General features: G+C 42.3%; 1 protein-coding gene across 4 annotated transcripts in view; it reads left to right on the top strand.

Moving 5' to 3' along the window:
• Positions 1–548: 548 nt before the first annotated feature.
• LOC148020626 (uncharacterized) overlaps positions 549–14,245 on the top strand; it is a 45,157-nt gene continuing 31,460 nt past the window's right edge. For 2 of the 4 annotated variants that reach the window (XM_087698422.1, XM_087698419.1), the window contains exons 1-3: positions 549–868; positions 999–1,342; positions 1,425–2,107. In XM_087698422.1, the coding sequence (XP_087554548.1) occupies positions 1,079–1,342; positions 1,425–2,107 (947 nt within the window). In that variant the 5' untranslated portion in view covers positions 549–868; positions 999–1,078. Of the gene's footprint in view, positions 869–998; positions 1,343–1,416; positions 2,108–14,245 lie in introns of those variants that run through there. The other 2 variants (XM_087698420.1, XM_087698423.1) reach the window with 2 other exon arrangements.

Raw genomic sequence — 14,245 nt, 5'->3', positions numbered from 1 at the left:
AGGTGTGCCCTGCATAGGTCAATAGACCTCCACGAAGGAGTTATCGCCCTTGGCTAGTGAAATGGACACGCATAAGTTCAACACAATGGTGAACATTGGGTATCACGTGTCTCAAGTGGAGAAGGATAGCTTAGATGTCCATTGGAGAGAGAAAAAGTCTATTGCTATATTTGGCATTGCACGCACCACCAATCAATCATTGCTGCTTTAGAGTATCTTCTTCAAGTTAGTGAAGTACCCTCAAATTTAGAGGTACGATCCAAGTGTCGGTTTTTCCGAGATAAAAGTTCACAAGCATAGAGGACAGGACACATGGAGGGAGTCAATCACTTGCACAAGTCGATTGACTTGGTTGTGGCATCGAGCATCTAAGCGATCGTAATGCATGTGGATCATGTGGGGATGTAAGAGGCAATTGGAAAAATTTCAAGAAGGCCCGAGGGGGTGGGTTTGACGGGTTTTGTATCGACGCGAGAACATGTGCTGGGTGGACGCACTCGTGGGGTACATGTATCCTACCCTTACGGCCGGACCAAATTGACTCCTTTACCAGGGATGGGGAATATTCCGGCGTGGCACACAAAACCCAGCGCACAAGCAAGCTTCTGGCGGTCGTTTGCATGCAGCCCAGTGCCCACCGAGAGAGAGGGAGAGTGGGAGAGAGGCAGCTCATGCTCTACCCACCTACTTCCCTTCTCCTTGACTCAGACATCGAGTTTGTTGACTGGCTTCTGCCTTCTCGCTGAGATTATATGTATCATCTGATGCCCTACCGTCCCATCGTTTTTCAAGTGGAAAGGGAAGCTGAGGAGATGCAATAAGGAGGAAGAGTAGAGGCCGAAATCTCTTACAGAAGATCATACATCAGGCAATGATCCTCATTGCTGTATTCTTCTTCTATTTCTTCCATTCTCGTATCATCTGCTTGGTCTTCCGCCTTAGGTGTGTATTTATTAAGGCCATGCTTAGATGTCTTGTTGTCATTGTCCTCTTGGCAGGGTGGTACAGGTCCGACTTTATTCCCTCAGCCTTCCTTGCAGAGCATAGCTGTTGCGCCGACAGCTTTTCTTTTTCTGCCATGGCCTCTTCGTCCTTCCTCTTGAAGGCTGCGGACGAGACCGTGCTCCTCTTGCAGGGCCTAATCACACTTCTAAATGACTTCTATGAAGTGAGCATCAGAGACATGAGCAGCCACTCTGGACGCCCCTCATGTATGCCAAACTTGGATGTTGTTCAGCTCAATTGCCATACCTTGCAACAAAACCTGGCAACGTTGTGGCCATGTGAGAAACAGTTCATTGCAGTCCTTGGCCGAACCGGCTGTGGCAAGTCAACTTTGTTGGTGAGTGTCTTATGAATGCAATCATCTTTATTGGGGTGTAATACGATGCAATCTCACTGACAAAATGTTTTAAGACTTGTAGAATCTCCTCCTCTCTATGACATGTGTGACATCAGACACATATGAACATGGTATCAATGTTGACTCTGCTCGAGCAGTGTTGAGAGATACAGCCAGGATTCATGGTGAGATTGTACGGCAGAGCATTAACAAAGCGGCAGTTGAAGAAGAGGAATCTTTGCAAGATGTCTTGGAGGAGCATGGGCTTCCCTTCAACGGCATTAGTACAGGTCATGTAGTCAATGACAACCTGATCACCTCTGAGCGACGTTCAGTGGCAGGCCTACTTGGAATATGCTGTGCTGAAGATAGGCAGTCGTATATGAGCAAACACATTCCAAACTATGATGAGAGTCCTTTCCTTCTAAGGAATGGTAGGATGGGCAGTGCTGGAACAACTAAGGTTACTTCCATAGAGTATGGGCCTAAGTTTGTTGGCCATGTCCGTTGGATGGCAGGAAGAAAGCTGAGAAAAAAGCTCAGGGATTTGAGACAATATCTTGATAAGACGGATCATGCCACACACGATCAGAAGAATATAGCAGAGCTGACGGAGTTTTGGTATTGCATATGTGAACTTGTGGACATCCCTGCTTCTTCTGCAAAACCTACTGAAGGGCAAATAGATAGAGCAGTTGATGTTTTGAGGAATAAAATCCAAGTGCTGGATAAGGAAGAGGTGATAGGGATTGCAAAGAGTAAAGGGTATGCTTCTTTACCTTGAACTTATTTGTAGATCGAGTTGCATGAAGAATTCTGTGTGCTTGTGTAATTTAAGGACTTGTTATTGTAGTATGCAAAATTGAAATCTCAGATTTTCATTGATGGTTTGTTAAACCTTTATGCTGTTTGTGAGGTCATCTGCTGAAGCCCTAAAGGGTGTAAGATACTAGAAGATAATCACAATGTTTTGGTCATAAGCTCTCAACACAAGCATACTGAAATAGAAACCAGATGACCGGGGAAACAATTCAAACTTCAAGTGATGAAGTCTACATACCAATGTGAACAAAGTGACATGCTCTTGTGTGTCTACATCAAAATTAGGAGTGGGCCATGCAGTAGATCCAACATGGGACTTGGGAGCTGCTTGTATGTCTATTTTGCTTAGAGGGTGTAAGTTTGCCTTCCATTCTCTTTCAAGTCGTTTGGGTTCATCTGTCAGCAGCTGCTGTACATACAAGGTCGTGTGGTTATTCTTTTCACAAACTTTCAAGTCTCATTTGCAATTGCTGGATTTTTTAACTAGCTGGAGGTGCCTTACTTGCACTTGTCTGCACCTGGATTAGACTGGCACGAAGCTGATTGAGACTGGTGGTGATTTGAAAAGCGGATGTGAGCCCTTGAATTCTAGCTGTCTTGAAAGTGCCAGATCCTAGAATTGCTGCATGTTGCTGCTTTGCTCTTAGAGCAAGGATTATTGCATTAATGTGGGGGCTGGATGAGGCTGGCTTAGTGTGGTCACACGTCACAAGCTTGTCAAGGCAGGTTGCATCAGAAGTGAACTTTTTTGCCCACTGTTCTGAAGCCGATGCTGCCATGTTTAGAGTCATGACTGTGCTTAAAGTTGCTTTGGTGCTTTTGGGCCGTTATTTATCATAAAGAAAATGCGTTTTGGCTATACAAGGAACTTAAAAGTGGATGCTGTAGAAGTTGCATATACAAAAACGTAGATATGAGAGCCATTGAGCAAGTATCTCTAGCTATTTGCTTGTTTTGGCTTTATTTTTTTGCATAGAAGGAAGCTTGATGGATCTTTGTCTCGTGGAAAGCTAAGATTAGGGTTGGGTTGTATGATACATAAGTGGTGAGGATATTTACTCTCTTCACCTTTGTCTTCAAACTCGTGTGTCTTTTAAGAAGCTTAGTATTGTGAAGGAAGAAGGAAGCTTGTAGCACGATCTAGTGAAGAAAGTGAGAGGAAACTTGTTATAAAAGCTCGTAGAAGAGTCATTAGAATGAGTTGATAGTAGCATGTATAGAGTGTGGATAGCAACTAATCTTCTCCTTTTGGCATGGGGAATCCATTGGACAGCTTTGTAACTCCATTTTCAGCAAATTATATTGTTGTTGTTGAACTAAATATAAGAAAAATAGGTTAGTATAGCAATATGGGTGAGATTCTTTCTTCTCCTTTGAGATCTCAAGTCTAGTGTACTTTTTGGGCAACTTTGTCGTGAAGAAAGTAATATTCAATTCATTTGAAACCAGCCTTCCTCCTTGGATAGGGTGATAAATAACCCGATTTAGCACTAATTACAACTAAAATTTACATAAACTGAAAATGCACACTTTATTACTTTAATCTTGGGCATTGGACATCTTGTTGATCCCAAAGTTGGCATCCCTTGCAGTATTTCTTCATCTTATATTGCAAAAGAAATGAGTACAACTGAGATCTTGTGATCTCCTTTGCTAATACAAGTGCCTCTTGCTGTCAAAACTAACCAACAAGCCTCCATACCAATTTTTCCCTTGGTTTGCTTGGGGATTGGCCTTCACCTTGCTCCTTGAAAGACAAATTCAGCCCTTTTGATATTGGTTGGTTGGCCTCTTGAATCCCCTTGAAATTCCTTAATTTTAGTTGCTAGAATTCAAGTCCTAGGCTCTCAATTTTGAGCATGCATCCTGAGGCAATTGTTAAAACCCTATTTTTTGTTGTAAATTAGGGTTTACAACAAAGATTGATTAAAATCTCTTCCTTTGATGGCTCGAACTGTTGGAAAATGCTGAGATAACTTGAGAGAGGGGTAGGGAATGTGAGAGAATGCTGTAGAGAGAGATTTTAGAGTTTTATCATGAGAAACATTGAAAAGCTACTACTGCCTTGCTTAAATAGCCATGGAAGCTGTCATCTATTGGTTGTCTAGGCAAATGCTCAGTAAAATTGGATTCAAATGTTAGTTGTAATTTTTAGAGTTTGATAGATTGAAGTATTTATTTACATTTTTGAACACTCTATAGTTGGATGGATGTAAATATTAAAAGTGACAAGGTCATTGTACACCGATGGATCGATTGGGTCACAAGAAATTGCTTGATAATGCCATAGTTTATTCAAAGAATGAGGTAAAATTAGATGCATTTCACTATTGGGAAACTTAAAAAATGCAAGTTGATAATTATTGTAAAAAAGAGTGAATTTTTCATGTCAAAGATTCGTTTCTTAGGCTTTGTTGTCTCACTAGATGGTGTTAGAATGGATCCTACAAAAGTGGAAGCCATACGTAGTTGTTGTAAAGAAATACTTTGACAAAAAAATACAAATAACAATCGTATAACAAAGCACAGACTGATAAAAGAATTCAGTTAGGGTCAGGGCAACTCAGAGACAATGAACACAGAAAATAACTGAAGTGATATAATTGCTGAATATACAATGCTTATGCAGCAAATACACTATGCAGTGAATGAATACTGAACCTCGAACTCTTGTATTTCAAGGATCATGTCCGGGGTAATGAGTTGGAGAGAGTGTCGTATTGTGAGCAAACCAGCAAACGCAGCAGTGAGAAGTTGGATTTGATGCAGGTAGCAATGAGGAGAGAGAGACTACTAACGCAAGCTGCAAGAGAGTAAAAACGCATGTAGGACATCTTGCAAGAGAGAGAAAGACTAAAAATGGAGGGTGCAGGAGAGAGAAAGTCTAAAAAATGCAGACAGGACAGCTTGTAGGAGAGAGAAAGCTGCCAAATGCATGTTGGACAGCCTGGCGACAGCTTGTAGAAGCTAGATGACAGTTGGAGGAGAGAGAAAACTGCCAAATGCAGGTTGTAGATGACGTGGCAGGTAGTATGGCAGCAGATTTGTGCAAGAACAGCAGTTGCTTGGGTGGGATCAGCTCCAAATTGCGAGAAGAGGGCTGGAAATCAGGTGCCAACTGATGTAGACAGCAATGGACAGCTTCGGCTAAGATGTTCTCCGTGAACGGGGTGTGGGCAACAAGTTGAATACGTGAAATCTGCAAAAACGAGATTAAGGGCTGAATGGAGGGCAGCATACGTATTTATAGAAAGTTTGGGTCCTCCCAAGTGGGTTTGTGTTTATGGGACACAGAAACTCTCTAGGATTGACAAGCCCAAAGTGCACTGCAATTGAGGAGGTTTGAAAGGGTTAGAAAACCAGTTGATAGGCTGACATATAGTGGGAGGCTCAACAATGGTGCCACGAGAAAGATCTTTTACCCCAAGGTGTCCCACCCCAAAGCAACCAGAGCATCGGACAAAAGGTGTGGTTGACTACCTAGTGGCCTACTAAGACTATAGAGGCGATGGTTATCTTACCAAGGGAGCCCAAGTGATCACCCCAGAGAGGACAGGGCATCGGACAAAGGGTGTACGTTGGCTGCCTAGTGGCCTACCAAGCCCTACAAAGGCGGATGGAATTAGCTATGGACAGTGTTTGTTTGCTTGTTTGTTTGTTTGTTTTTTTTTTTTTTTTTGAATTTGATAGATGTAGCAGTTAGTAGGGGTTCAAATAAGTTTTTGTCCTATTGAGTATGCGTGTCTCAAACAGGAGAATGATAAAGGATGGTCAGACCCAAGACCTTCACAAAACAAGCATACTATCCCTACCATTACTGGGTGTCGGTGAAGAAGAATAAGGCTAAGGTGTGGATATAGAAAATAAGTGAAGCAAGCAAGACACGCAAAGCAAGCAAGCAAGCTAAGGAAAAACTGCCTTGGAGATTGCCATGGAAAATGCCACAAATATGATGGATCAAGAGTCGACCACTCCAAAAGACCGAAAAAGGATAAATGCGCACTGATGCATGTGTACATGAACAAAATGCCAATGCATGGTGTAATGCAAAGGGCGATGCAAGATGTCATGCTCACGCAAGATGCAATGCAATGGTGCCACTTGGACAGTGCCCTTGTAGGGGAATTGTTCACTTGCCCAAGCGTCCTTTTACAATCATATCATCTTGACAGTGTGGATGAAGTTACAAATGTCCATAATACAATACAAAAGAATAATTGAATGAATGTTGAAAAACTGTAAGCAACATCACTGTCACTATCAAGAGTAAAAGCCGCCTCCTCTCAAATTGGAAGGGAAAGCAAGAGATAAGCACTCTCTCCCTGTCAAGTTGAAGAAGTAGGGGAGGGTGTACCCAAATTGATATTGGGTAACAAGTATTGAAGAACCGGTCAATTGATCGCTTTGGTCAAAATATTTGCAAAATTGTTGGATGTAGGCACAAACTCTAGGCGGATAGTGTCTAGCTCAACCTGCTCTTTGGAAAAATGGAAGTGGACTCCCATATGCCGCATCCGTGGTGTAATGATCGGATTGCCCATAAGGGCAATGGCACTCTAGTTGTCGCAGGAGACAATGGTGGGAGAGTCGCATGGAAAATGAAGTGCCACGAGTAAACTCCTCAAGTAGATGGCCTCGGTGGTGCCATTGAAGAGAGCCCGGTATCAGCCTCGGCCGTGGAAGGCGCAACCGTTTCCTACTTATTGCTTGACCAAGAAATGGGAGCCGTGCCCAAGGTAAAGAGGTAGCTGCCATGAGAATGTCGGGTGTTGGGATCTCCTGTCCAATCAAAATTAGTGTGCCCTTGTAAACATAAATGAGAACCATAGTTTAGGCCATAAGAATAAGTATATCGTAAATAACGCAATACACGAAGACATGCAATCCAATGTGATATCCTCGGTGCTGTGAAATACTGATTGAGTAAGCTAAATTTGGCCTAGTGTGAATTAACTAAAGAAGTTTTCCTACAACAGAGCGATAGGTATGTGCATCGAAGGGTTGTCCTAGGGTATCCTTCGACAAGTAGACAATAGGATCGAGAGTTGTGGCCACTGGCGATGTTTGATCCGAAGTGTGCTGTTCGACTAGCTGAAGTGCGTACTTTTGTTGTGACACAAAAATGCATCCCCTAGAACGAACTACCTCCATTCCCAAAAAATACGACAACAATCCAAGGTCTGTCATCTCAAAAGTAGCACTAAGCTTTGCCTTGATGTCTGCTATGGCAGTAGAATCTGAGCTTGTGATAAGTAAGTCGTCAACATATAGCAGGATATAGTTGATCCCTTGTGCAGTAGATCGAACATATAAGTTTGGGTCATAAGGGGTAGAATGGTATCCATGAGTTCGTAAGAACTTATCTATCCTATGGAACCAAGATCGCGGTGCTTGCTTCAACCCATAAAGAGCTTTCTGCAAGTGGAATACCTTATCCCTTGGGTTCCCTAAAAGAAAGCCCGGTGGCTACTCCACATAGACTTTCTCCTCCAAATAACCATTCAGGAAGGTACTCTTGACATCCATCTGATATATTGGCCAACTGTGGTGAGTAGCTAGCGTGAGAAGCAACCGGAAAGATGTCAACCGCACGGTAGGAGTAAAGGTCTCTTCATAATCAATGCCATACTTCTCTCGAAACCCTTGTACGACAAGGTGAGCCTTGTACTTATTTAAAGTCCCATTAGCTTTTAGCTTGGTCCTAAAAATCCACTTTGTCCGGATGACTTTCTTGTGACTTGGACGATCCACCAATGTCCAAGTTTCATTTCGGCCAATAGTCTCGAACTCCTTTTCCATGGCCTTTCACCATTGAGGGTGCCGAAGAGCCTCCTGCTATGTGTTTGGCTCAGAATGTGCTATGTAATCGGCTATAAACAATGATGCAAATGAAGCTTGAGGAGCAAACCGGGTAGATCTTCTAGGTCCCTCCGGAGTGGAATTCGGTGGTAGGATCCTCGAATCCCGCATGGTTTGCTGGTACCAGGGAGGTAACGGATCTCGTGGAGGGGGCGTGGGAGATGAAGAATGTGTAGTTATGTCAGGAGCGGGAAGTAGACCAAACTCAGTAGGCACAATCTTTGATGATGTGGAAGGAGAAATAGGAGCAGAATCCGGTGTAGAGGATTGCATGATTCCTCTCGTTGAAAACGATGTCCCTCTTAACGATCACCTTGTTTGTTTGAGGATCGAACAAACGATAGGCTTTCGCTTTAGAGGAATATCCGACAAAAATAAGGAGATCAGCTCGGGGAGTGAGCTTTCCTATCTTATCATCAGGTGTGTGTGTGTGTGTAGGCACTTCAATCCAAGACTTTGAAGTGGGAAATGACAGGTCAATAGCCAAAAAATGCATCATACGGGATCTTCTTAGGAATTGCCGTAGTTAGACACTGGTTGAGAATGTACACTGAAGTGTTAACAGCCTCGACCCAAAGGCGCCCAAGAAGCTCTGCTGCGAATAGCATAGAGCGTGCCATTTTCATGACTGTCTGGTTTTTACGCTCTATGACTTCATTCTGAGAGGGGGAGTTAGTAGAGGTGAGTTGGTGAGAGATGCCATGCTTCAACAGAAACTCGGAAAACTCGTGGGAGAAAAACTCACCACCGCTATCAGTCCTCATGCAACCAACACAACGTCCCATCTGGTTATGAACCAACAGCACCCAAGCAGAAAAATATGTGAAAGCATCTGACTTATGCTTGAGGAAGTATACCCATGTGTATCTAGAATAATCATCCACTATAAAAAAGAAGTATAGTGCACTAGTTAAGGCGGTAGTGAATGTCGGCCCACAAAGATCATCGTGAATCAATCTAAGAGGCTCCTCAGCATGATGCATAGACTGCTGAGGGAATGGGGTATGGTGCTGCTTTTTGAGTTGACAAGCTTTACAGACATCGTGAGCTAGTTTTAGACGGGGAAGGCCACTAGCTGACGGCGGGATAACTCATAAAGAGAGTTATAACCAATATGCCCTAAGCGAAAGTGCGACAAAGACACTTATTGTTCGTAGGCTCCCGAGATGTGGCTAATGCTTGGAAGCTATGGAACACGGGGCCCTCAGCTATCAGCTCGGTTAGAAAGTGAGTCACGTGGTAAAGGCCACTAGGCTGTGCCTCACCACGAGCAATCACTAAACCAATTTGAGAGTCCAGGATCTTGACTGTGGTCGCTGTAAAGAAAGCTGCTTGCCCCAACTGGCAAAGCTACTGAACAGAATACAAGTTCACCCCAAGTTGGGGGACATGGTATACATTGCCCAATGAAGCCAGATTCGAACTCTTGTCAGTGGCAAAATTGATGCTACCTTGAGCCCAAATCTTGACCAAGGAGTTGTTTCTTACACAGACCCGCCCGGCTGTAGGGGCTTGGATATAGAAAATGTCCTCTATAGGAGTCATATGATGTGTAGCTCCACTATCCAAAATCCAAACAGGATCTGAAGTGCTTGGTTGTGACAAGTGGGCCTCTGCGGTAACCTCGTTAGGAGGCAACTCACAGATGTGGATGAGACTCGCATCTGTTGTCTCTGTGGAGATGATGTGGGCCTTTGCAGACCAGTCAGACAAGCTCTCTGGAGTTGAGAATGTTGTCGACTGAGATGGCTGAGCGGTGGTAGTATGAGTTTGACCTTTAAACTGCCCCTTGCAATCACTCTACCTCCCCGGTTGGGGGTTGTCCGACTGAGGGGCGGGGGTCTAAGATTTAGATTTGGGTGCTGTGTCCTGGCCTTTGAGTGACACTCATCGTCAAAATGACTAGCCTTTTGACAATGTTGACAATACCTACTATTTTTAGGTACATTCCTTATTAAAAGGAGTCTTATCATTGAAAGCATGCTTGGCAGAAGATGAGCTGGAACCATGAGGTATTAGGAAAGTGGGATAAGATGGAGTTGGAGGATAAGATGGTGGTGTTGGTGGGTGTGTTTGATAGGAAGAATGAGGGGGAAAAGGTGGGTAGGTAAAAATAGGCTGGGAGTGTCCAATGAGTGCCGATTGATGTGGAGGCACCGGAACATGAATGTTTCCATAAGGTGCCAATGGAAGTGGAGGCACTGGGACACGAAAGCCTTGTCCAAAGCTCGGCTGGGGCACAGCAGCATGACCAGGATGTCCACTATGTAATGCTATAGAGGCAAGCTACGGTACCAATTGATCCACACTCGGGAGAGACTGGGGGGGGTTACCTAGGCTACAATGATCCCGAAAGTGTGTTTGAAGTAGGTGGAACACCACGTGATGGAGGAAAGGATGAGGTCCTAAAGGTGGTGCCTAATGTTCCATAATGCCCCAGTGCGGTGTGATGTGTAACATGAGATGTTTGATAGGGAAATATAAATGGTGTAAAAGGAAGTGGAGAAGTAGCGGAAGAATGTGGTGGGATGGGTGGGTTTTGAATTTGTGGTGTGAAAGATGCAAATGCATTTTGCTCATTTTTACCATTTAATGATTGAAAATGAAATGATGACGATGAAGATGATGCACCATGCAATGTAGAAATAGGAATACCAAATTCATTTTGATTTTGAGAAGTAAGCTGAAAAGAAGAAAGGGTAGAAGAAGAGGTGCTTGGCTTTTTCTTATAATCCCTACGATGTGTGTTAACATACAAGAATTGATCCTCAAGAGAACCTTTTCCATAGTCAAGTGATTGTACTCTATTTTCCTCATGTTTTCTACTAGTATATTGCAAAACAGAAGAGGTAAAAGATGAAGGAACAAAAGACGAATCTAAAGTACCTTGCACTGGAGTGGACATAAGAGGATGAAAGAATGGAACATACTTTGGATCTCTTTCTCCAATAGGGGGGCCCATCCTTGAGGGAGGTCTCGACGGCCCTGCAATATCATGAGATTTATGCGCAACATTTGAAGAGAAATTCATGCATACCTTCATTGAGTAGCTTCTCCTGAAGGGTAATCCTTCGATCGAGCTCCTCAATCTTCTTTCGTCTAAAGTCCATGATCACATGATATTCTTTAGTGGAAAGCTTATATAGCCTTTCTTCCATGTTTTTAGAAGTGTCTTTCACCATGTCGGAACTTTGTGGAGCAAGCTGTTCTGCCCACTCTCACTCGGTTCTCGGCATAGGTTGTTCTGGAGACTGAATTGGTAATGTGTTCGAAGTCATTTGAACCTACTGTTGTTCTTGCTTCTTGCAGAGAGCTTTCAAATCAAAGGCCTAGGTTTCTCAGAGAGTACTAGGCTCTGATACCATGTAAAGAAATACTTAGATACAAACACAATAACAATCGTATGACAAAGCACAAATTGATAAAAGAACTCAGTTAGGGTTAGGGTAACTTAGAGACAATGAACACAGAAAATAACTGAAGTAATATAACTGCTGAATTTACAATGCTCATGTAGTAAACACACTATGCAGTGAATGAATATTGAACTTTGAACTCCTGTATCTCAAGGATCAGCGCAGAGGTAATGAGCTGGAGAGTGTGTCGGACTCTGAATGGATCTCGAATCGTAGCAAGGCAGCCTCCGGATGTCAAACACCAGCAAATGCAGCAGTGAGAAGTTGGATTTGATGCAGATGACAGTGAGGAGAGAGAAAGACTAAAAACGCAGACTGCAGGAGAGAGAGACTATAAGCACAGGCAGGATAGTCTGTAGGAGAGAGAAAGCTGCCAAACGTAGGCTGGACAGCTTGGTGAAAGCTTGCAGAAGCTGGGCAACAGCTGGAGGAGAGAGAAAACTGGCAAACGTAGGTTGTAGATGATGTGGCAGGTAGATATGACAGCAGGTTTGTGAAGGAACAGCAATTGCCTGGCTGGGATCAGCTCCAAACTGCGAGAAGAGGGCTGGAAATCAGGCACCAACTGACATAGACAGCAATGAACAGCTTTGGCTGAGATGTCCTCCACAAACGGGGTGTGGGCAGCAAGCTGAAACACTTGAAATTTGCAGAAACAAGATCAAGGGCTGAATGGAGGGCAGCATTCATATTTATAGAAAGTTTGGGCCCTCCCAAGTGGGTTTGTGCTTATGGGACACAAAAACTCTCTAGGATTGTGTTTCTTTTAAATAAACAAGGTTTCTTCATTAATTAAGTAAGTTTTGGGGCTTTTTAAGTAAAGCTAATGCATTTTTAGCTCAACAGTTGTCCACATTTGAGAAGCTTGCATGATTTACAGAGCTTTTTGGAATTGTATTCGTATTAGAGAAGGTTCATATACCACTTTGCTGAAATTGTTTCTGTCATGGGATATCAATTTTTGATCCTTTGCTTAGCACTTGATTGAGTTATCTATTAAATGTCCAAATATGAGATGCACATGTGATGTGCCAATTAGATATTTCATAATGACAAGCTAAGAACCTTGAGAAGTGAATGGGTATCAAAGCAAAAGTTGTAACACATCATGTTAGTCAGGTACTAGGTGGTGCCTGGTGATAGATTTTGGTCTAGAAGATTTTATTAGCCCTTAATTTTAGTTGTGACATTAGGAACTAGGCATTAGTTAATCAATTAATGCTAGCTTAGGGGCTAATAAATGCCCAAAAATATTTGGATAACAAATTGGTCTAGCTAGTTTAAGTGTTGGTTGCTAAAATTATTTTTTTGAGCAAGAATTAATAATAAATTAAGTTTTCAGAATTAATATTCTGAAAATAAATTTTGGTTAGAATGAAAATTGCTGAAAAATGCAATTAGAAGATTGCCACTTGGCAAAACCTTCCCATGCAAGAGGTTAAAGGGGTGTTAGTATTAGTAGTTTAGTTAGCTTGTGAGCGAGTATATGCAGGTGTGTTTGTGGGTTGGACACATTAAAGTATTTTGGGTATTTTTTTGGTGATTATTTTTGAGGATTATTGCGTTATTTTATGACCGACCAGCATTTTATCCTTCCCATGCAAGAAGTTAAAGGGTTGTTAGTGTTAGCAGATTAGTTAGCTTGTGAGCGAGTATATGCAGGTGTGTTTGTGAGTTGGACACATTAGAGTATTTTGGGCATTTTTTGATGATTATTTTTGAGGATTGTCACATTATTCTATGGCCGACCAACATTTTATCATTATTTTATTACTGGCCAACTTGATGCATTATTTGCATTATTTATTGCCTATTTATTCAGGCTTCCTTTTCCTTAAGTTATCATCATTCACTTATAGACATCCAATGTAGGTTTTGTTGGAGAGGGAGCTAGTGTTAGTGATTACACATCCAGTGACTCATTGTTGTACATGTCTGTCTTGTGTTTGGTATATAGATTCCATTTCTTGAGTATATCTTTGAGTTCTCCTTTTGCAATGTTCTTTCGTTTTCTCTTTTCTCGTGTTGTGCAGTGTATTACAATAGTCTTCTATGCTTCCGAGAAAATCCCATTGTACATCAACTTCTTCTTCAATTAAGTTAAAGAAATATCGAAAGGGGTGTCGGTTTTGAGGCCAATAGGGTGTCCATTGTCCAAGATTGTAAGTTAATTTGCATTTCTGAGTTTTGTAATAAATGTTGCTGCTGGGCAAGACGTAGGGCCTTCAGGGTATAAGGAAGTTGATGACCAGCAAAGTGAAGAGAAGTTTGATGACTAGTTCAAGAATCAGATAAGGATAGTAAGAAATCTCTTTGTTGAATTGGCAAAGGATCCTTAATTTACTCGATTTTTGAATACTCCGAAGAAGAACAGCAAAGGCAAGATGAAGAAGATGTCTTGTATACCTTCGAGACAACAAGGTGCACCGAAGATAATGCCAAACCCTTCATTTGAAGCTCCCAAAGACGCCAATGAAACAAAAAAGTTGGTATCTATGGGGCAAGCAATATAAATGCAAGGCTTGTTGAGCTAAAAATGCATTAGCTTCACTTAAACAACTCCAAAACATGCTTAATTAAGGAAGAAACCTTGTTTATTTAAAAAGAAATGCATTCTTAGAGAGTGTCTGTATCCCATAAGCACAAACCCACTTGGAGGGGCCCAATTTTTTTATAAACAAGTATGTTGCTCTCCATTTAGTCTTAATCTTGTTTCTGCAGGTTTCAAGTGTTTTTAGCTTGCTGCCTACATTCCGTTTGCAGAGGACATCGTAGTCTAAGCTGTCCATTGCAGTCTTTACTTATT

Source organism: Lygodium microphyllum, chromosome 18 (assembly GCF_053477565.2).
Source record: "Lygodium microphyllum isolate KBCC chromosome 18, Lygodium_microphyllum_v1.1.10, whole genome shotgun sequence".
NCBI classification, from domain to species: domain Eukaryota; kingdom Viridiplantae; phylum Streptophyta; class Polypodiopsida; order Schizaeales; family Lygodiaceae; genus Lygodium; species Lygodium microphyllum.
This window is presented reverse-complemented; position numbering and strand designations above follow the sequence as displayed.